Source organism: Rana temporaria, chromosome 8 (assembly GCF_905171775.1).
Source record: "Rana temporaria chromosome 8, aRanTem1.1, whole genome shotgun sequence".
Taxonomy (NCBI): domain Eukaryota; kingdom Metazoa; phylum Chordata; class Amphibia; order Anura; family Ranidae; genus Rana; species Rana temporaria.
In genome coordinates, this window is record NC_053496.1 from 179,030,402 (window position 1) to 179,052,056 (window position 21,655).

Below are 21,655 nucleotides of genomic sequence, written 5' to 3' on the forward strand. Positions count from 1 at the left end.
AGGCTTGAAGGGGATTATCCATTTTTGCAACTGAGCAACCTTTCCTATTGGACTAGCACAGTTAAAAACAGGGGATTATCAAATGTAGGAAAATCTATGACTATTAGGGTGACCACGTGTCCCGGATTGCCTGGGACTGTCCTGCATTTTGCAGGTCTGTCCCTGGCACATTCTACATTCGGACAGCTCTACTCCACCATCCACACTACATTCTCCGACAGATCTCCTCCACCGTCCACACTACATTCTCCGACAGCTCTCCTCCACCATCCACACTACATTCTCCGACAGCTCTCCTCCATTATCCACACTACATTCTCCGACAGTTCTCCTCCACCATCCACACTACATTCTCCGACAGCTCGTCCTCCACCATCTACACTACATTCTCAGACAGCTCTCCTCCCACCATCCACACTACATTCTCTGACAGCTCTCCTCCACTATCCACACTACATTCTCTGACAGCTCTCCTCCACCATCCACACTACATGCAACAGCTGGAGGGCCGAAGTCTGGAGATCCCTGATCTACAACATCAATAAGGAAGCTCACTCATATCAATTCTCTGGTGTTGCAAAAGGTTTCCTTTCCTAGCGAAAGATTTCCCGCACTCTGAACATGAATAAGGATGTTCACCTGTATGAATTTTTAATTTTTTTTATTTTGTATTTACATAAGTTCCACTCACAGCACATATTAAACCCATACATCTTGATATCCTTATTGTTAATTTATAGCTCTGCTTCTTTTGTTTTAACAGTTTTTATTGAAGATAAAAGTAGAAGAGTTAACAGTCATTGTCATATATCACACTTGAGATAAGATACATATTAAGGAATATATATATATATATATATATATATATATATATATATATATCAGGACATAGTTGTCAAAAATGGTCAAACTTCATGTCAATAGGTGGTAAGGTGAGTTGTGTAGTCCGATACCCCCAGACACCCATATGGGAGCAAAACTGTGTCACGGGGGTAAAGGAACACATCCCTCCCATTGGGTCGGTGAGGTTTTAAGAAGCAACTTTAACTAAAGCCCCGTACACACAATCGGACCTTTGTCCAACCAAATTCACATCGGAATTCCATCGGAGTAAACTCTGATGGAATTCATCGGAATATCCACAGGAAAAACTCAGATGGGCATACACACGGTTGGAATTTTCGATGGAAAAGGTCTGCCGGACTTTTTCCATCGGAAATTCCGATCGTGTGTACGAGGCATTAGAATAACATTAACAACTCGTAACATAAGATGGAGATAATACATCAATAGAGAATGCGAAACTGTCAAGTATGAGGGTGTGCATGGATTAGTATATGCCAAAAGTACTTTTTGTACCTCGAGTGTATATAGTAGAGCATGTTGTTAGAGAAATGGACATTCGTTTCATACGAATTTGTTAGTTTTCGTACATTCGTATCAATTCGAACATCCGAAAAGCTGAAAGACCCAAAATACGAAAATTACGGAATTACGAATAAGGAACAAGCGAAAATACGAACGTATGATTGGACAATCTTACTAAAATACGAAACACCAAAAAAGCAAAAGAGCGAAAATGACATCTATAACGAACGATTTGCATTCCGTATTTTAAATCCTTTGTCTGTTCGTATTTTCATTCGTATGTTCGTATTTTCATTTGTGTGTTTGTATTTTCATTTGTGTGTTTTGTAAATCCGTTTCTTTGTCTGTTCGTAAATTTGTGTACTTGTATCGTTCTTTTGAATGGGCACTGGGCAATGTAGTTAGTGAGTGATTACTTAATATCTTATGCCGCGTACACACCATTACTTTATGTGATGAAAAAAAATGACGTTTTTAAAAACGTCACTTTAATTGACCGTGTGTGGGGGAAAACGTCGTTTTATGTCTTCTAAAAAACGACCAAAAAAAATTGAAGCATGCTTCAATTTTATGTGTCGTTTTTCAAAACGTCAACTTTTACTTCACAGAAATTGACCGTGTGTAGTAAAAAACGTCATTTAAAACTACGTTTTTTCACCTGCACATGCCCAGAAGCTAGTTATGAAGCGAGCTTCAATGGAAAAAAGTGGTGAACGTAACCTCGCTTTGCTAGAGCATTGTGAAAAAACGATGGTGTGTAGGCAACTTCGTCTTTGAAAATTGAAGTTTCAAAAACGTAATTTTTTACTTCACAGAAAATGTTGTTTTTTTTCATCACATAAAGTGATGGTGTGTACGCGGCATAAGCCAATGAGCTTATCTCTTTTGTGCTGAGTCACATTGTACAGTGTAAAGCCTCGTACACACGATCGGACTTCAAACAAACTTTTCCGTGGATTTTTGTCTGACTTTTGAAACCGAAAAAGTTTGTCCGATAGAGCGTACACGCGGTCGGATTTTTTGGAAAACGCTCATTTTGACGTTTGTTGGCAAAAAGTCTGACCGTGTGTACGGGGCTTAAGAGAAAGTATATCTTACTATGGATTAGCCGCGTGTTGCTATGTATTTACGAAAGTACAAAATTACGAAACCATTAAACGAAAATTATTATCTAACAAAATTACGAATTTCGAACCCAACGAAAATAAATTAGACAGAATTACGAATCATTCAGTATAAACGAAAATAAAACTGTTGCGAAAATTCGAACGGGTCCGAATAGGAAAACTTTGAGTCTTACGAAATTACGAATCTTTACGAACCTACGGAACGAGATGAAACGGAACAAAAAAATACGAACATTTTTATTGTGCAGACGAAACGGAACAAAAAAATACGAACATTTTTATTGTGCACATGTCTAATGTTCTCTATGTAAACTCTGATGGAATGCATCGGAATATCCGTGGGAAAAACTCAGATGGGCATACACATGGTTGGAATATCCGATGGTGTGTACGAGGCATTAGAATAACATTAACAACTCGTAACATAAGATGGAGATACTACATCAATGGAGAATGCGAAACTGTCAAGTATGAGGTTGTGCATGGATTAGTATATGCCAAAAGTACTTTTTGTACCTCAAGTGTATATAGTAGAGCATGTTGTTAGAGAAATTAGATGCTTATTTCATAATCATTTATGAATGCTTGCAAAAGATTGCTTAGAAGTAGAATCATTTCATAGATATATACAAAGTCTCAAACCAGCTCTCCAATTTTTGTTGTCGGAAACCAGGGCTGTGGTCGGTAGATAAATGTTCCGACTCCGACTCCTCAGTTTTATGTACTTCCGACTCCGACTCCTCTGTATTAATATGCGAATGTATTTTATACATTCCTTGAGGGAAAGAAACGCAACCTACCACAGGACTACTGGCTGGGAAGCCAACAGTCTACTGTATTGCACAGTTTAAGCAAAAGACAAACACAATGAAAACAATGTTTTTTATTCTAAAACATGATTTTCCTAGGAGAATCCCATAATCATGTTTAAAGTTTAAGCTAACAATCGGAGTTTACAGTTTTTATAGCCTTAGCTAAATGACAGCAGTTTTTCCAATGGTTTACAGCTTCAGTCTTTGGCCCTCCATTCCCTTCACTTATACAAGTGTCTCACTCTCTAGTCCTGCAAAAAACATATTTATTTAATCCCTTATCAGTGAGAGGCTAGGTTACACATGGACGCTGTGTTCCCTGTAAAAGCAGAACACAACACTATGGAAAGTATAAGTATTGCAGCTCCTAATTGTGCGTTGCGTGCCATATAGTGAAGCACATGAAAAGCATGCTTCTTCACGGTCACTTAACGTGTTCGTTTTGCGGTTACGTGAGGCACTGCATGCATTGGACTTTATTCTTACAGTAGAGAAGTCATTAATTATAACTTTTTGTCAATTGGGACATTTAAACTTGCTTTTTTTTTTTATTATTCCAATCTAAATTTAGTAGGAGTCGGAGTCGGTGCATTGTTTGCCGACTCCGACTCCAGGTACCCAAAATTTCCCCCGACTCCGACTCCACAGCCCTGTCGGAAACTCCGACAGAAAATGTCCGATGGAGAATACACACGGTCGGAATTTCCGACCAAAAGCTCCCATTGAACTTTTCAGTTTGAGAAGAAGTATATCCACACTTTGAGTGGTAATTCCCCTTCTAAGTGTAGACATTGTTGAATCCTATAACAATTGAAGAAATCAATGGTGGTGGGTGCGTGTAGTGCCGTTTGGATTGGGGTGAAGGTTTTATGTAGTATCTTAGACTTGAGTTCCGCAGTGTCCGAGTAAGTATTCAATTGGTTATAGCCAGATCAGGTGATATTAATTGGAGGCTTTGGATAGGTACGTGTATGCGTTTGGTGGGTAGTTGGGACCATTTGGCAGAATGTAGCAGTCTCCAGGCTTTAACTGAGGCTTGGATGGTCGGTGAGTATAAATTAAGGCGTGGGTGTGTGGTTGTGGTGCTGAATAGCCAATTTTTAAGGTTGCGTCCTGGCGTCATGGTGTTTTCAAACCCATAATCTGGTCGGATGTGTAGTAACCCAATCTTTCATTTGAGACAGTATGGTGGCTAGCTAGGTAATAATCTTTACGTATGAACTTTCTGATGTTCAACAAGATTATTTTTCGTAATCAAATATTTCCTACACTGAACACGATTATGTTCGCTCACCTGTGTGAATTCTCTGATGTGTAACAAGATTTCCTTTCTGAGTGTAAGATTTCCCGCACTCTGAACATGAATAAGGACGCTCACCTGTATGAATTCTAAGATGTTTAGTAAGGGTTCCTTTCCTAGCGAATGATTTCCCGCACACTGAACATGAGTAAGGATGCTCACCTGTGTGAATTCTTTGATGTGTAACAAGGTTTCCTTTTTCAGGGAAAGACTTCCCGCACTCTGAACATGAATAAGGATGCTCACCTGTGTGAATTCTAAGATGTTTAACAAGGTCTGCTTTGATAGTGAAAGATTTCCCGCACTCTGAACATGAGTAAGGACGCTCGCCTGTGTGAATTCTAAGATGTTTAACAAGGTCTGCTTTGTCAGTGAAAGATTTCCCGCACTCTGAACATGAATAAAGACGCTCGCCCGTGTGAATTCGAAGATGTTTAACAAGGAATCCTTTGTTTCTGAAAGATTTCCCGCACTCTAAACATGAAAAGGGACGCTCGCCTGTGTGAATTGTCTGATGTTTAACAAAAGTTTCTTTCTGAGTGAACGATTTCCCGCACTCTGAACATGAATAAGGACGCTCACCTGTGTGAATTCTAAGATGTGTAACAAGGACTGCTTTTTGAGTGAAAGATTTCCCGCACTCTAAACAAGGGAAAGGACGCTCACCCGTGTGAATTCTCTGGTGCTGAATAAGTTTTCCTTTCTGAGTGAAAGATTTCCCGCACTCTGAACAAGGGAAAGGACGCTCACTCATGTGATATCTCTGATGTCTAACAAGATTAGATTTCTTATGGAACGATTTCCCGCACTCTGAACATGGGAATAGATGGTCACCTCGGTGATCTCCTTCATGGGGTGAGGAAGATTCCTCGGGATTAGAAGGATCTGTTGATCTATCTGCAGTGTGAGATCTTACATGGATATTTACAATCATAGTATGTGATTGATGAGAAGATTCCCCCTGATCAGAGGGATCCATTGATGTCTCCGGACAGGAAGGTCTGTGATGTATATTTTGTGTATTTGGATTTCCTCCTGGAGGATCCTGTGTGATGACATTATCTTCTGACTTACAATCAGCAGATAATAGAAGATGTCTCTCTGAGGAATTCCTCACATCACATCCATCTGTTGGAAAGAAAGAAAAAAAAATATATAAAAAAATCTCAGTAGATGACAAATAACTGGAGTTTTAGCCCCTCCCCCCGTCGGTGGAATAAGTGGAAATGCCGATCTCACAGCTGGGCTCCTGTTCTCCCTCCAAAATCAATCAGAAAAGTCTTCACACCGAGTCCATATATGATCTGCTAATTCTAGAATAATAAATAGTTATGACTGAGGCTTCATTATCCAGTTTTGGAGACAACCTAAGTCGTGCAATGGTTTATTAAAGGGTTAGAACCCCTCTACAGAAGAACTACTTTTGTTCCTGTCCCCCCTAAATATGAAAGGTGGAGACACCACTGCTTAAAAGGTACTGAAAGTGTCCTAAGGATGGAGATGGCCAGCTTGGCACGGATCACAACCCAGCACATGGAAAAGATGGGAACCACCACACTCACTTTGCAAGGCCTTGCACACCGTGGTTCTAAGCATAGGTCTGCAGTGGGCCCTAACATAGGGGCCCAGCCAGGTGCCAAACTACCCTTACCTACAGAACCTCTGTCACCGGTCACCACCATTCTCTCTGCCCGGAACTGGAGGCTCCTTCTTATCACTCTTCACTCCATGACATCAAGACTTATCTGAATTGTACATTCTGTTCCCCAGTTCTCCCCAATACATTGTAAAGTCCCTTCTCTTCCAAAGTAACACAGACAGTCGCTCTTAAACAGTAGGTTCTTTAATACAATGGTTCTCAACTTCAGTCCTCAAGTACCCCCAACGGGCCATGTTTTGGGAACTTCCCTTAGATAAAATATCTCTTATCAATCGATCAGTCACTCCCTTGTCTAAATCACTATCACTATTCCTGTCAGCATTGTAACATAAGGAAGGCTCCCCCCATCCCTACAGTAAACCATTGTGCCCAGGGCAGCCACACATCCAGCCCACCCCTTGTCCCGGCCCTGCTTTAAACCCATCCAGGGGTCCCACTAAGGGGAAACTCCATCACACAGTTCAGCTCTTTACAGCGTCCTCACTGATCACCTCCCATACAGGAACAGACCACGAGGTCCGATCCGGTTCAGAATCAGGAAGTGACACATGTAGGGGAAGGAACATCACAGCACCAAGTGGTAACTCTTACCACACCACACATTAACCCTTTAGTAGGCAAACACATATTTAACCTTTTAGAACCTGCCTATAGGATGATGTGAAGATCTGATAATTATCTAAAAAATCATTTTTACACTACAATCCTTATACTTAGAAGTAAAATGAGACTTTGACCATTTTTTTCAACAATGTCTGTTACCTACCTGTGTCACAAGGTAGAGAAATGTCCTCCTGTTCACTTTTCATAATCATCCCAACCTCCTCCGTGATTGGCTGATCATCCCCCACATACGTCTCTACTTCTTCTTCTTTAACCTCAGCTTTTATATTAATCCGTTCTTCACCCTACACCAAAAATAATAGAAACCATCTATTAGCCACTTCAATACCGGGCATTTTCACCCCCTTCCTGCCCAAGTCAATTTTCAGCACCGTCACCCTTTGAATGACAATTGCGCGGTCGTGCGACGTGGCTCCCAAACAAGATTGTTGTCCGTTTTTTTCCCACAAATAGAGCTTTCTTTTGGTGGTATTTGATCACCTCAGCGGTTTTTATTTTTTGCACTACAAATAAAAAAAGAGCGACAATTTTGAAAAAAAAAGACACAATATTTTTACTATAATAAATATCCCAATTTTTTTTTTTAGGGACTGGTTAAGGACCTGTACATTTACGTCAGCAGAATGTCACGGCTGGGCAAAGTAATGTATATTTACGTCACTTTGAAATTCCCGCCGTGCGGGTACATGCGCTCCCCAGCCGCAAGCTCGATGACCGTGCCCGCGGGACATGCAGACTCGATGTCCGCCGGTGTCCCGCCATCGGGTCACAGAGCTGCAGAACGGGGAGAGGCAAGTGTATACATGCATCTCCCCGTTCTGCCTAGTGACACTGTCACTGATCGTCTGCTCCCTCTCATCGGGAGCAGTGATCAGTGACGTGTAACTAGTAGCCACGCCACCTAACAGTTAGAATCACTCCCTAGGACACAGTTAACCCCTTCAGCACCACCTAGTGATTAACTCCTTCACTGCCAGTGTCATTTATACAGTAATCAGTGCATTTTTATAGCACTGATCGCTGTAAAAATGACAATGGTCCCAAAAATGTGTCAAAAGTGTCCCATGTGTCCGCCATAAAGTCGCAGTCGCGATAAAAATCTCAGATTGCCGCCATTACTAGTAAAAAAAATTATAATAATAATAAAAATGTAATAAAACTATCCCCTATTTTGTAGATGCTATAACTTTTGCGCAAACCAATCACTATACATTTATTGCAATTTTTTTTCCAAAAACATGTAGAAGAATACGTATCGGCCTAAACTGTGGAAAAAGTTATTTTTTTATTGATTTTTTTGGGGGATATTTATTATAGCAAAAAGTTAAAAACATTAAATTTTTTTTCAAAATTGTCGCTCTTTTTTTGTTTATAGCGCAAAAAAATCAAACCGCATCAAATACCACCAAAAGAAAGCTCTATTTGTGGGAAAAAAAGGACGTCAATTTTGTTTGGGAGCCACGTCGCACGACCGCGCAATTGTCAGTTAAAGCGACGCAGTGACGAATCGCTAAAAGTGCTCTGGTCTTTGGCCAGCGAAATGGTTTGGGGCTGAAGTGGATAAAAAATAAAAATGAGGGGGGGAAATGTAGGGCGCTCAGAGGATAGAAATGGGGATGGGGGGGTAACAAAGACGACACAGAAGAACGTCATCTCATGGCTTAGAATATACAGTATATTTAGGTCTAGATGCCCAGCCCCACCTACCTGATGATGGTGAGGGATGGTGTGATCCTCCTGTGTGGAATTTCGGGAATACAGAGGACCTCCCTCCTCCATAGACTGCTGATCCCAGGACTTCTCTTCTTTTTCGACTTTAACCTCAACTTTGATGTCTTTCAGTTCTTCACCCTGAACCCCAAATATGATAAAACGTATTTATAAAAGGAAACGAGAGATGAAATAATTAAAAACATATTTTGAAGCGTAGAATTCTACAACGTATTTGAGTTCTAGTTGCTCAGTCCCACCTACCTGATGATGGTGGGGGATGGTGTGACCTTCCTGTGTGGAATCCCGGAAATACAGAGGACGGGGACATCTCTCTGGTGGGTTCCCATTACTGGATCCATCTGTAGGAAACACACACACTGACTGAATACATTGTTTCTATGTGTTTATCAGATGATGGGGGATCTAGGTGGAGCCTCCGTACTGCTCTCTCCTTTACAATAAAGTCTCCTCTTACCCGGTGATGTGAGGGGCGGCTGATTCTCCATCATGACGTCCTTGTAGAGATCCTCATGTCCTTCTATATAAATTAATATTATTACTTCCTCTGCTGCCAATTCCAACAATGTTTTCTTTTTTTCCCTCACAACTCACCTCTCACCCAGGATTAGCAGCTAGTTCCTATCATGCAGATTCACCTAGTGATGTCACAGGAAACATGTGACCAGGAAGCAGGAAAGAGGGCGGGAAAGTGAATTGAATAGGAGCTGTGTTTCATCAGATTAGGAGACCTGTCAGAATGTGTAACGGAAGTGATTGTTTTGTCGCCACCATCTTGCTACACCCCGCACTCCTCCATAGTAGGCATACACTGAGAAGGGGGAAAGCGGACATCTTGTTACACCCACCGGAATTTTGCATTTTACACGTAATTTTAACAGTAAAGTGAGTTTGTTTATATAGTGAAATGCAGGACTTAGAACTCTGTGCCCGGATGAGGCCCAAGTTGCTTAAATAGCACAATATTTTGCAGGTGTGGTATTGGTAAGCTCTGCAATGTCACCATTGGGGTTTTCCTGTCTTGTATAGGCTAAGGTGACCAGATTTTAAAAACGAAATCCGGGGACATATTTTTTATTTATTTTTTTACTAGTAATGGCGGCAATCGGCAACTCTCTGCCCGTCGCCGCTGCCGCCCGCCTCTGTCTTAGGCTCCTAAATGATTAAACTTAACAGATAGTAACCCACGTTTAAAAGGCCTGTTTTGCCGCATTTACATGCCGCGTTTAGTGACGTTTTGCCACGTTTGCATTTAGAATTGTATATTTTAGGTTTTATGTTTACGACTATTTGTATAAGTAATATAATTTGACAGAGCTCGATTGTTATTTCTGTCTTTGTCACTTGTGCCTTATACAACTTTGTTTATTTTCAATAAAAATATTGGAATATAGAATTGTATATTTTTTTTTAAATGGGCAAAAACAAAAAACGCCTATAAATGAAACTTTTTTAAAGCTGCGTTTAGAACATTTTCTACATATGTACCCGTTTTTTTGCTTTCAAAGAAACGCTGTTAAACTCAACTGCCTAAAAACGGCAATAAACGAGACTGTGTACATGGTCACATAGGATAACATTGAATGAGTTCAGGGGCAGTTGAAAAAAGCATCCAACTGCCTCTGAACGTACGTTTAGCAGCGTCCCGTGTACATGGGGCATTACTCTCCGGGCCACGGCTACTACTGGGTGGGGAAGATCACTCCACCCGGGAAGGCAAGGAGATAAGCAGGCAGCGGTTGAGTCAAGGCAGAAGAACATGTGAACAAGGTTAGGCACATTCGACCACAGGTTTGATAGACACAGATTGTTATTGTTCCATTTGCAAATTTTATGTGGTGTTTGCAGCAAATTTGAGTGCCATAATGTACTGCGACATCGCATTGACGTCTGATAATTGGCCAAAGTATGCACCTGACCTGCATTCTTTGGCCAAGCAAAGCACGCTCTGCTGCGAGAGCCATAATTGGCAGGGTGCCTTTGGCCAATCATGGCTCAAGGGGACTAAGTCCACGCCCCACACTATGTTACAAAGCAGCCATGTATAGTGTGTGGGCGGAGATAAATTGAGCTAGATTAGGCAGGTAGGTTAGTGGTGTGCAGGCAGTGTATTTGCTATATAAATATATATATATATTGTTGTGGAAATTTTATTAAGATGTATTTAATATGTATTGTCTCCCAGTGTTAGTTCTCCTGCCACGGACTGGGGCAGACTGCCGTTGGTTAAGACCCGTTTTGGTAGTAGAAAGCTTCTTGAGGATGTAGAGAAGTAGTAAAGTGGAAGTGTTTGGTGTGTCCTCTATTGGATACGGCACCTCATCCCATACAGTAGTTATAAAGTAGGAAATATTTGAGGGGATTATAGCAGTGCCAAAAAAATTACAAAACAATATAGATGGAGAAGTGTTTGCAGAGTGGGGATATGTCTGCCAGCAAAGGGCCCCTGTGAAATGCACAAACGATCGTCTGGGGGGATGTTTTCACTCTGCAAAGACATTATCGGATATGGGGGATGTACACTTGTGTGTCTCTGTGTGTCTGATCAACACGTAGGAAGGCTATGGTGTGTTCCTGCAGATAATCTCCCATCCTCAGGTATGGTAGTATATTCCAGGTATGAGTTGTTCTGTGAACAATGCAGAATAAGGATTCACGCCAATGGTGAAAATGGCAGTCTTTGAGTGCGTTATGGTCGGGGAAAGCATCCATTATTTCAAGGCCAGCCATGCGGCTTCCTTTGTCTTACTGGAGAGCGTGGCTTACATGTACAAGGGGCGGGAAATCATACACACTGCCCATGCCCAGACACGCCCATAGACTCCCCTAGTCATTGTTCATTGGTCGAGATTTGTATAACTCCTCCTGTTTGAAGGAAGGCCTGTGCTTGATTGAACGATTGTAAGGCTATCAAGCTCTATTGTTATATCAATAAAGATTTCTCCCATTATCGGCAAGTCTGTCTGTGGAGCTAAGGATGTGAGGATGGTGGTCATGTCTGTTTACTTGGAAAAATACGAGAAACGGGGTTGTACACAGATGCATTATACCAAAGGACTGAAATCGCTTTATTAGGAGACATGGATTACGCGCAGCGTATAGTGGAATTTCAATGACAATATATATACTCTGCATTTAGTGTAGACTAGATATTCAGTGTAGAGTCTATATTCAGCCAGTGCAGGCAGTGTAGTATATACTGTATAACACAGTGTACTAAAATGGTTAAGGGGAACCACGCGCCAAAATGTAAAAAAAAAAAAAAAATGGCGTGGGGGTCCCCCCCAAAATCCATAACAGACCCTTATCCGAACACGAAACCTGGCAAGCCAGGAAATGGGGGGGTTGACAACAAGTGCCCCCCTGCCTTCACCATACCAGGTCATTTGCCCTAAACATGGGGATGGTGCTTTGGGGTCCCTCATACCCACAACCCTTGTCCAGTGGTTGTGGGGATTTGTGGGCAGGGGCTTATCAGAATCTGGAAGCCCCCTTTAACAAGTTTAAACGACAGGAGACAGTTTTGGACAAGTTATGGTTAGCAAAATACACCGCACTCATTTAATTTATATCCTTCATCCCCCTTCGTAGTAAACTTACACATTAGACATCACTATAAATCATTCTGGTCTAGTTACTCTATTTTGTAGATAATATATTATAAGTTCCCATTTTTGATTCAATCTGATTTTATTCATTTTTCCAAACAAAATTATAATAAAACATATCTAAATCTTTCAATACTACAGTATTAGGTCTTCAATATATAGTAACAAATACAAATATAGAACAATAGTATATATAAATGTAAACCAGAAACAAAAACACAAAGGTATTTTTGGAGAACAAGGTTTGGGCTCGTTATCCGCCTCCTGCATCTCTGCAGGAACTGGGACGGGTTTTGCATGAAGAGTGGTATCAGATTCTATTATCCACCATCCAAGGCTTATATTTGTCAATTCTCAGGAGAATTCAGGCCGCCTTTGATGCCTATGGCGGTCCAACACCATATTAGGTAAGAATTTCATTCTTTTGCCTGGCGTTTCCAGAATTTTGTCCAACCTCGGCACAGTGGGGTTTACAGAAGGCAGTGACCCATCAGGCTGAGAGGGTGGGAAATGTCTCCGGTGTAAAGAGTTGACCCACGGAAAGCAGTGCAGTGGACCATGCAAGAGATGACAGCCACAGATATTGCCATAGAAGCTTCAACATTATCTGAGTGGATTGCAACAAGGGTGTCAGGAACCATGAATCAGACTGAGACAGAAAATGCAGTAAAAAAAAATGGAATAGAACAAATAGTACAGATCTGGAACATAATCAAAACATAAGCCAGGGTTCGGAAGCCAAAACCGGTAATCAGGAAGCCAGAGATCAGCGTAGTCAGAAGCCAAAGATCAGGAACCAGAAGGGACGTCAGCCGGGCAAAGTCTTTAACAGGAACTCAGTAGAGACACTCAGGATATGTTCAATAAGGTGAAGGCACAACAGACATGAACAAGGCAGTATAGTCAGAAGGGGCTGGCTGTAGGCTGGACTGATGAGGCAGGTAATGGTAACCAGGTGAGCCACTGTGGAAACAATAAGTGGCTGGTAATTAACCAACAGCAGAGCAGCCTTGAGCACTGAGAAGAGAGCTTCTAGAAGCCCAGCCCTGACAAAGGGAAGGTCTGCCTGAGAAAGAATGGGTGGATGTACTGGCCCCTTTCCTGACTGCAGATCCTCAACTGGGGAATTGTGATTTGGTCTCAGAGTCAGCATGGGACTATACTAGGGTTGTCACCTCATCCCTTTAAACCCGTACACATATGAATTACACAGGTTCTGAGTTTTCTTTTTTTTCCTGTACTTACCGTTTAATCGTTCATTTTCTTTTCATCCTCCCGCGGGGAATAGGCGTTCCTATGAAGGGGCGTAGATGATTGACGTGCATCTATGGCGCGTCACGCTTTCCGAAAATAGCCGGACTAGGACTCGGCTCTTCACGGCGCTATACGGCGCCTGCGCACAGACTAGGAGCTGACTGCAAAGGCGTATATAGCCGAGTCCTAGGTCGGCTATTTTCAGAAAGCGTGACGCGCCTTAGCCGCACGTCAATCATCCACGCCCCTTCATAGGAACGCCTATTCCCCGCGGGAGGATGAAAATAAAATAAACGATTAAATGGTAAGTACAGGGGAAAAAAAAAAAAAAAAAAAAAAAAGCATACTGTAGCTGATGCAAGTATGCTGAATGGGATGGTATATAATTTTTTTAGGGTGAACCTCCGCTTTAATCAGCCACAGAACCTGTGTCATTAATATGTGTTCCGTTTTAAAGGGATGAGGTGACAACCCTACATTATACATTGCTAAAGGCAGAAATACTAGCCAGGCTGGGAGTGACTGTTTTGCTTTGAGGGCGACCTGAGTTCATGGCTGGCGCTTTGACAGGGCTAAGCCTGCCTGTGTGCAGCTGTATCATCTTATGCAGGGGGGGTCTCCAAACTTTTCAAACAAAGAGCCAGTTTTATTGTCCTACAGACTTTAGGGGGGCCGGCAGGAGCATAAAATGCCCCAGGTCCGACATCAGTGAGAATAAATAAGGCCTCAGGGTTGGTGGTCAATAAAAGAAGGAGTACTGCCCCTATTAGTAGGAAGACTAGAATCCCATGATTGGTTTTGGTGGAAGAAATGGTGCCTCATTGTTGGTTTCAGTGGGAGGAGTAGTCCCCCAAAGGCCGGAGAAAGGCTAGCAAAGGGCCACATTTGTCACTCGGGTTGCAGTTTGGAGGCACCTGTTCCAGGAGGTCAGGACTCTGTGCAGGCCAGTCAAGTTCCTCCACCCCAAACTTGCTCATCCATGTCTTTATAGACCTTGCTTTGTGCATTGGTCCAAATCATTTGGATGAGGGGGGATTATGGTGTTTGGTTGTTTTTCAGGGGCTGGGCTTGGCCCCTTAGTTTCAGTGAAGGAAACTCTTAAGACATCAGAATATCAAGACAATTTGGACAATTTCATGCTCCCAACGTTGTGGGAATAGTTTGGGGACGGCCCCTTCCTGTGAATTTTCTGATGTTCAAAAAGATTATTTTTCCTAATCAAAGATCTCCTACACTGAACATGATTATGGACGCTCACCTGTGTGAATTCTAAGGTGTCTAACAAGAGGTCCTTTATGATTGAAAGATTTCCCGCACTCTGAACATGAATAAGGACGCTCACCTGTGTGAATTCTCTCATGTGTAACAAGATGTCCTTTCTGAGTGAAAGTTTTCCCGCACTCTGAACATGAATAAGGACGCTCGCCTGTATGAATTCTCAGATGTGTAACAAGAGGTCCTTTTCCAGTGAAAGTTTTCCCACAATCTGAACATGAATAAGGACGCTCACCTGTGTGAATTTTTTGATGAGTAACAAGGTCTCTTTTATGAGTGAAAGATTTCCCGCACTCTGAACATGAATAGGGATGCTCATCCATGTGATATCTCTGATGTCTAACAAGATAATCTTTTCCACTGAAGGATTTCCCGCACTCTGAACATGAATAAGGACGTTCTCCTGTGTGAATTCTCTGGTGCTGAATAAGTGTTCCTTTCTGAGTGAAAGATTTCCCGCACTCTGAACATGAATAAGGACGCTCACCCGTGTGAATTCTCTGGTGCTGAATAAGTTTTGCTTTCCGAGAGAAGGATTTCCCGCACTCTGAACATGAATGACGACGAATTTTCTTTTGTCTAAAACAGGTTCCTTGAGGAGTGTAACATTTCCCGCACTCTGAACATGGGTATAGATGGCCACCTCGGTGATCTCCTTCATGGGGTGAGGAAGATTCCTCGGGATTAGAAGGATCTGTTGATGTATCTGCAGTGTGAGATCTTGCATGGATATTTACAATCATAGTATGTGATTGATGAGAAGATTCCCCCTGATCAGAGGGATCCATTGATGTCTCCGGACAGGAAGGTCTGTGATGTATATTTTGTGTATTTGGATTTCCTCCTGGAGGATCCTGTGTGATGACATTATCTTCTGACTTACAATCAGCAGATAATAGAAGATGTCTCTCTGAGGAATTCCTCACATCACATCCATCTGTTGGAAAGAAGGAAAAAAATTATAAAAAATCTCAGTAGATGTTAAATAACTGGAGTTTTAGCTCCTCCCCCCCATCGGTGGAATAAGTGGAAATGCCGATCTCACAGCTAGGCTCCTGTTCTCCCTCCAAAATCAATCAGAAAAGTCTTCACACCGAGTCCATATATGATCTGCTAATTCTAGAATAATAAATAGTTATGACTGAGGCTTCATTATCCAAAACGCGTTAGTGGATTGTTACTACATCGGATTGGCTGGATTTTATATGATGAAGAGTTTGCAGATCATATATGGACTCCAAGCTGAGTCAGCAAGAGAAAAAAAGTCACTTTGGTGTAACAGTCACCACTTTCACAGAGCTCTGGCATGGAACTGGGTACAACTGTAACATCAAAATATGGAGAAAAAAAACTTCCTCACAATGCTGGTGTCCTAGGGATAGATGGGAACCACCACACTCACTTTGCAAGGCTGTGTACGCCGTAGTTCTAAACATAGTCCCTAGGAGGGTTCTGTTCTGCAGTGGGCCATAACATGGGGTCCAGCCATGTGCCAAGCCACCCTTACCTACAGAACCTCTGTCACCGGTCACCACCATTCTCTCTGCCCAGAACTGGAGGCTCCTTCTTATCACTCTTCACTCCATAACATCAAGACTTATCTGAATTGTACATTCTGTTCCCCAGTTCTCCCCAATAAACTATAAAGTCCCTTCTCTTCCAAAGTAACACAGGTGGTCGCTCTTAAACAATAGGTTCTTTAGTGCAATGGTTTCCCAACTTCAGTCCTCAAGTATCCCCAACGGGCCATGTTTAATGTTATTCAAAACGATCGTGTGTTGGCTCCAGAGCATTTTTCACGACGTAAAAGTGGGCATTAAAAATTTAGAACATGCTCTAAATTTTCACGTCATTTTTAACGTCGTAAAAAATGGTCGGGTGTGGGCTTTAAAGCGGAAGTTCACCCTAATAACATATATATATCTGACCAACTTCCTTACATTCGTAACAAGTATAGTCCACAATTTTATTTAATTTTTTTTATGCTTTACGTACCTTGTAATCCATCTTTTCAATCTACTTCTTCCCGCGGGAGTAGGCGTTTCTATGCCTAGGGGGATTGTCATCTGGGAGGTCGCCCAGATGACTGACGTCTGTTCCCCCCAGGTGGTTAAGGCCCCGCCCCCCCATATTGCGTAGGCGCGCACAAGAGTTGCGGGGTTTCCGAAAGAAACCGAACATGCAAAGATGTGAGTCGGCTCTATACGACGCCTGCGCTCTGCGCCTGTTCGGCTTTTTTTGGAAACCCGTAACTCGTGCGCGCCTACGCAATAAGGGGGTGGGGTCTTAACTGCCGGGGGGAACAGACGTCAGTCATCTGGGGCTACCTCCCAGATGACAATCCCCCTAGGCATAGAAACGCCTACTCCCGCGGGGAGAAGTAGATTGAAAAGGTGGATTACAAGGTACGTAAAGCATAAAAAAAAAAAATTGCGGACTATACTTGTTTCAAATGTAAGGAAGTTGGTCAGATATACATGTTATTAGGGTGAACCTCCGCTTTAACAACGTAAAAAAAAAATGCGCATGCTCAGAAGCAAGTTATGAGACGGGAGCGCTCGTTCTGGTAACACTAGCGTTCGTAATGGAGATAGCACATTCATCACGCTGTAACAGACTGCAAAGCGCAACTCGTCTTTTACCAACACAAAATCAGCAAAAGCAGCCCCAAGGGTGGCGCCATCCGAATGGAACTTCCCCTTTATAGTGCCGTTGTATGTGTTGTACGTCACCGCGCTTTGCTAGAGCATTTTTTTTACGGTCGTCTCCCGGTTTAACAATAATCGGGTTGAACAAAAAGCATCGTTTTTCCCTAGAGCATTAAAAAAGGTTGTGTGTACGCGGCATTAGAAGTAAAATTAGACTTTGACCTGATTTTTCCACAATGTCTGTTACCTACCTGTGTCACAAGGTAGAGAAATGTCCTCCTGTTCACTTTTCATAATCATCCCAATCTCCTCCATTAATAGATGATCACCCCCCACATACACCTCTACTACTTCTTCTTTAACCTCAGCTTTTAGATTAATCCGTTCTTCACCCTGCACCAAAAATAATAGAAAACATTAAAGTCAACTCAAGGCAGACATAAAGGACACAAATGACACGTCATTCAGTATGCACCCTTTGTTGGAAGAACACAAGGAGGAAGAGGACCCACGATGTGTCTGGGCTTAAGACCCACAGAGGAAAGGAATGTATATTTAAAAAATAAAATAAAAATGGGGTGAAAAATGTAGGGCGCTCAAAAGGAGCTAGAAATGGGATGGGGGGGGGGGGGTAGCAAAGGCTGCACTTCAGATGTCAAAGTAAAACAAGAGACTACACAGAAGAACGTCATCTCATGGCTTAGAATACATCATTTACCTACCTGGTGATGGTGAGGGATGGTGTGATCCTTCTGTATGGAATCCCAGCAGGGATGGGGCAAGGATTTTTGACACCCTAGGCGAAACCTAATTCTCCCCCTAATCTAATGCTCATGTGTACCCCACCTTTTTAATGAAGTGCCCATCAAATGCAGTCCACCACTGCCCATCAATGCAGCCTCACAAGCGCCCATCAATGCAGCCTTACAAGCGCCCATCAATGCAGCCTCACAAGCGCCCATCAATGCAGCCTCACAAGCGCCCATCAATATATGTTTGCTTGCTTCCATTCATTTGTGAGTCGGGACACAGACACAGTTCTCCGCCACCGCTGCGCCTCTGACGCTATGTGCGAATGAAGCAGCGGCTGCCTGCTGATGCTGAAACTTAGTTGCTTGCTGAAGAAAGAAGAGAGTAGGAACACCAGTGGCAGGGCACCCTTAGGCAGCAGGGCACCCCAGGCGGCTGCCTACTTTGCCTAATGGTAGCACAGGCCCTGAATCCCAGGAACACAGAGGAGGGAGAAATCTCTCACCCTAAACCCCAAAGATTAAAGAAAAAAAAAATAGAGCAAGAGATTTAATAGCAAAATATCATCTCATAGAATACTTTTATGTTGTAATTGCTCAGTCCCATCTACCTGATAATAGTGAGGGATGGTGTGATCTTCCCATGTGGAATTCCGGGAATACAGAGGATCCCCCTCTACCATAGACTGCTGATCCCCGGCGTTCTCTTCTACTTTAACCTCAACTTTGATGTCTTTCAGTTCTTCACCCTAAACCACAAATATGATAAACAGATTTATAAAAGGAAACAAGAGATTAAATAGAAGAATGTTATTTTGAAGCGAAGAATTTTACAATGTATTTGAGTTCTATTTGCTCAGTCCCACCTACCTGATGATGGTGAGGGATGGTGTGACCTTCCTGTGTGGGATCCCGGGAATACAGAGGACGGGGACATCTCTCTGGTGGGTTCCCATTACTGGATCCATCTGTAGGAAACACACACACTGACTGAATACATTGTTTCTATGTGTTTATCAGATGATGGGGGATCTAGGTGGACCCTCCGTACTGCTCTCTCCTTTACAATAAAGTCTCCTCTTACCCGATGATGTGAGGGGCGGCTGATTCTCCATCATGACGTCTTTGTAGAAATCCTTGTCTTTCTAAATAAATTATAATGTGATCACCTCCTCTGCTGCCAATTCCAACAACGTCTTCTTTTTTTCCTTCCTCGCAACTCACCTCTCACCCGGGACTTCCTTTATTGGACCTCTACATCACTTCCTGTTCCTTATATACATCACTTCCTGTCTGTCTATCACTTCCTGTCTGCACCTGACATCACTTCCTCTCTAGCTGTAGTGTCTCATCCTTTGTTTGTACAATCACACTGTTCCTGTCTCTGCGTTCTCCTTGATATAACAGGAAAATATCTCCATCTCTATATTTATTATGTGTCTGATCTACAATCCAGCAACTCCAGATGGCTCAATGGCACAATGTATTTGGTCTATAAACCAGAGGCTCTGGATGGACAGTTGGATAAATCGTTCTATATTTAGGATGTATCTGGTCTATAAACCAGAGGCTCAGAATGGACAGTCGAAATAAAGACACGCAGGATAGCACCGCTCTGACTGAGAAAACCTCCAAATACGCATGTTGGTTACTGGTACCTTCACTCCAGGTGCCAGGTTCAGATGATCTCCCACTCATCACAAACTCTGAATATGGATATATGGAAAGAACTGGAATCTGTCCAAATTCTTTATTCGATAATTACCAAGTGCAAAGTAACTGCTAACATGTTTCGGCAAAGAGCCTTGTTCACAGCATAGTTACCCACATACCCAGCACCAACATATACACTAAAAGAGACTAGATCCATTCCCATTCATTGATCAATGCAATTAAAGGGGTGTTCCAGACTTTTTTTAAGTTTATTAAAAGTCAGCAGCTACAAAAAGTGTAGCTGCTGACTTTTAATAAACAGACACTTACCTGCTCCACGGCTCCAGCGACGCGCCGGCCAGGGGTCCGCTCCTCGCCCCCCCCTCACCGGCCGGCATCTTCATTCCTAGTGTGGGCACCCGGCAGTGACAGCTTTCGGCTTCACGGCCGGGCACCCACTGCGCGAGCGGCGCCGTCCGATTGGACAGGGACAGGGAGGGGCTGCAATAAGGTGAAATAGGGGCTGCAATTCCGCCTTACCAGCCCCTCGGCGGAAGGAGGAAGTGGGACAGGAAGCCCCCTTCTCCTGAAGCCCCCACTCCCCCCCCAAAAAAATTACATGCCAAATATGGCATGTAAGGGGGCGAGGAGTGGGTTAAGCGGAAGTTCCATTTTTAGGTGGAACTCCGCTTTAACTGAATGAGAATCACCATTGTATAGAGACTCTCTGAAGGTAAAAAAAAAAATCTTTATCGTACATCATGGCCACAGAGCACCACAGTAATTACTGTATGGGTTATACGCCCACCTTTAGGTGATGGACACTGGCATTATCAAGACAGGAAGTCCCCCCTTCTATATAACCCCTCCCATACCGGGAGCACCTCTGTTATTTCCCCAGTGTCTAAGGCTGGCACCACTTTTGGCAAGTCTTCCTTACAGCCAGAGAAAAGGTTGGAGTATCTGGGTCTGTTTATAAATACTATCCACAAAAGGGCGTTCCTACCCCAGGCAAAAGTCTGCGCTATAAGGGAACTGGTTCATGTGCTCAGGGCAAAGGAGAGTCCCTCCATTCCCCTTTGCATGAGGTTATTAGGGTAAATGGTAGAGGTGGTTCCCTATGCTCAGTTACAAGACCACATCCTGCCTGTTTGGAGCAGGGAAGGCCAGGATCTGGATTGTCCAATGTGCCTGACTCCAAGCGTATGCCAGAGTCTCAATTGGTGGTTGCTGGTCAGGAATTTACAGAAGGGCAAAACCTTCATACCAGTGATTTGGAGGATAGTAACAACTGATGCCAGACTTTTGGCCTGGGGAGCAGGCCTGGAGGGGAATACCATCCAGGAAAAATGGTCGGAATCTGAAAAATCCTTGCCTATCAATATTCTAGAAATTCGGGCAGCACGTCTGGCCCTAAGGGCTTGGACAAGCAGGTTGCGGGGCTACCCTGTCAGGATTCAGTCCAACAATGCCACGATAGTGGCCTACATCAATCACCAAGGAGGCACCAAAAGCCGCGCTGCCCAAAAAGAGGTAAACCATATTCTAGCTTGGGCAGAAAAGCATGTACCTTGCCTATCTGCTATATTCATCCCAGGAGTGGAAAATTGGCAGGCAGACTTTCTAAGTCACCAACAGCTGCTTCCAGGGGAAAGGTCTCTGCACCCCAAGGTCTTTTTGGCTATATGTCAAAAGTGGGGTACCCCGGACAAAGACCTATTAGCATCCAAGTTCAACAGAAAGTTGGACAGGTTTGTGTCAAGGATAAGGGATCTGCTCACATACGGGACGGATGCCTTGGTAACTCGCTGGGAGCAGTTCTCTCTGATTTATGCATTTGCTTCCG

The 21,655-nt window shown here is 43.1% G+C and overlaps 2 protein-coding genes across 2 annotated transcripts in view; one reads left to right on the forward strand and one right to left on the reverse strand.

The window, feature by feature from the left end:
- Window positions 1-21,655, forward strand: part of LOC120910546 (zinc finger protein 850-like) — a 1,103,195-nt gene that overhangs the window by 532,821 nt on the left and 548,719 nt on the right.
- LOC120909798 (zinc finger protein 271-like) lies at window positions 4,212-17,882 on the reverse strand. Its single transcript, XM_040321529.1, has 7 exons — window positions 17,659-17,882; window positions 14,737-15,696; window positions 13,225-13,349; window positions 8,866-8,901; window positions 8,599-8,742; window positions 7,034-7,175; window positions 4,212-5,735 (listed from the first exon to the last, which is right to left on the reverse strand). The coding sequence occupies exons 1-7, from the start codon at window positions 17,720-17,722 to the stop codon at window positions 4,588-4,590; spliced, it is 2,619 nt and encodes an 872-aa protein (XP_040177463.1). The 5' UTR covers window positions 17,723-17,882; the 3' UTR covers window positions 4,212-4,587.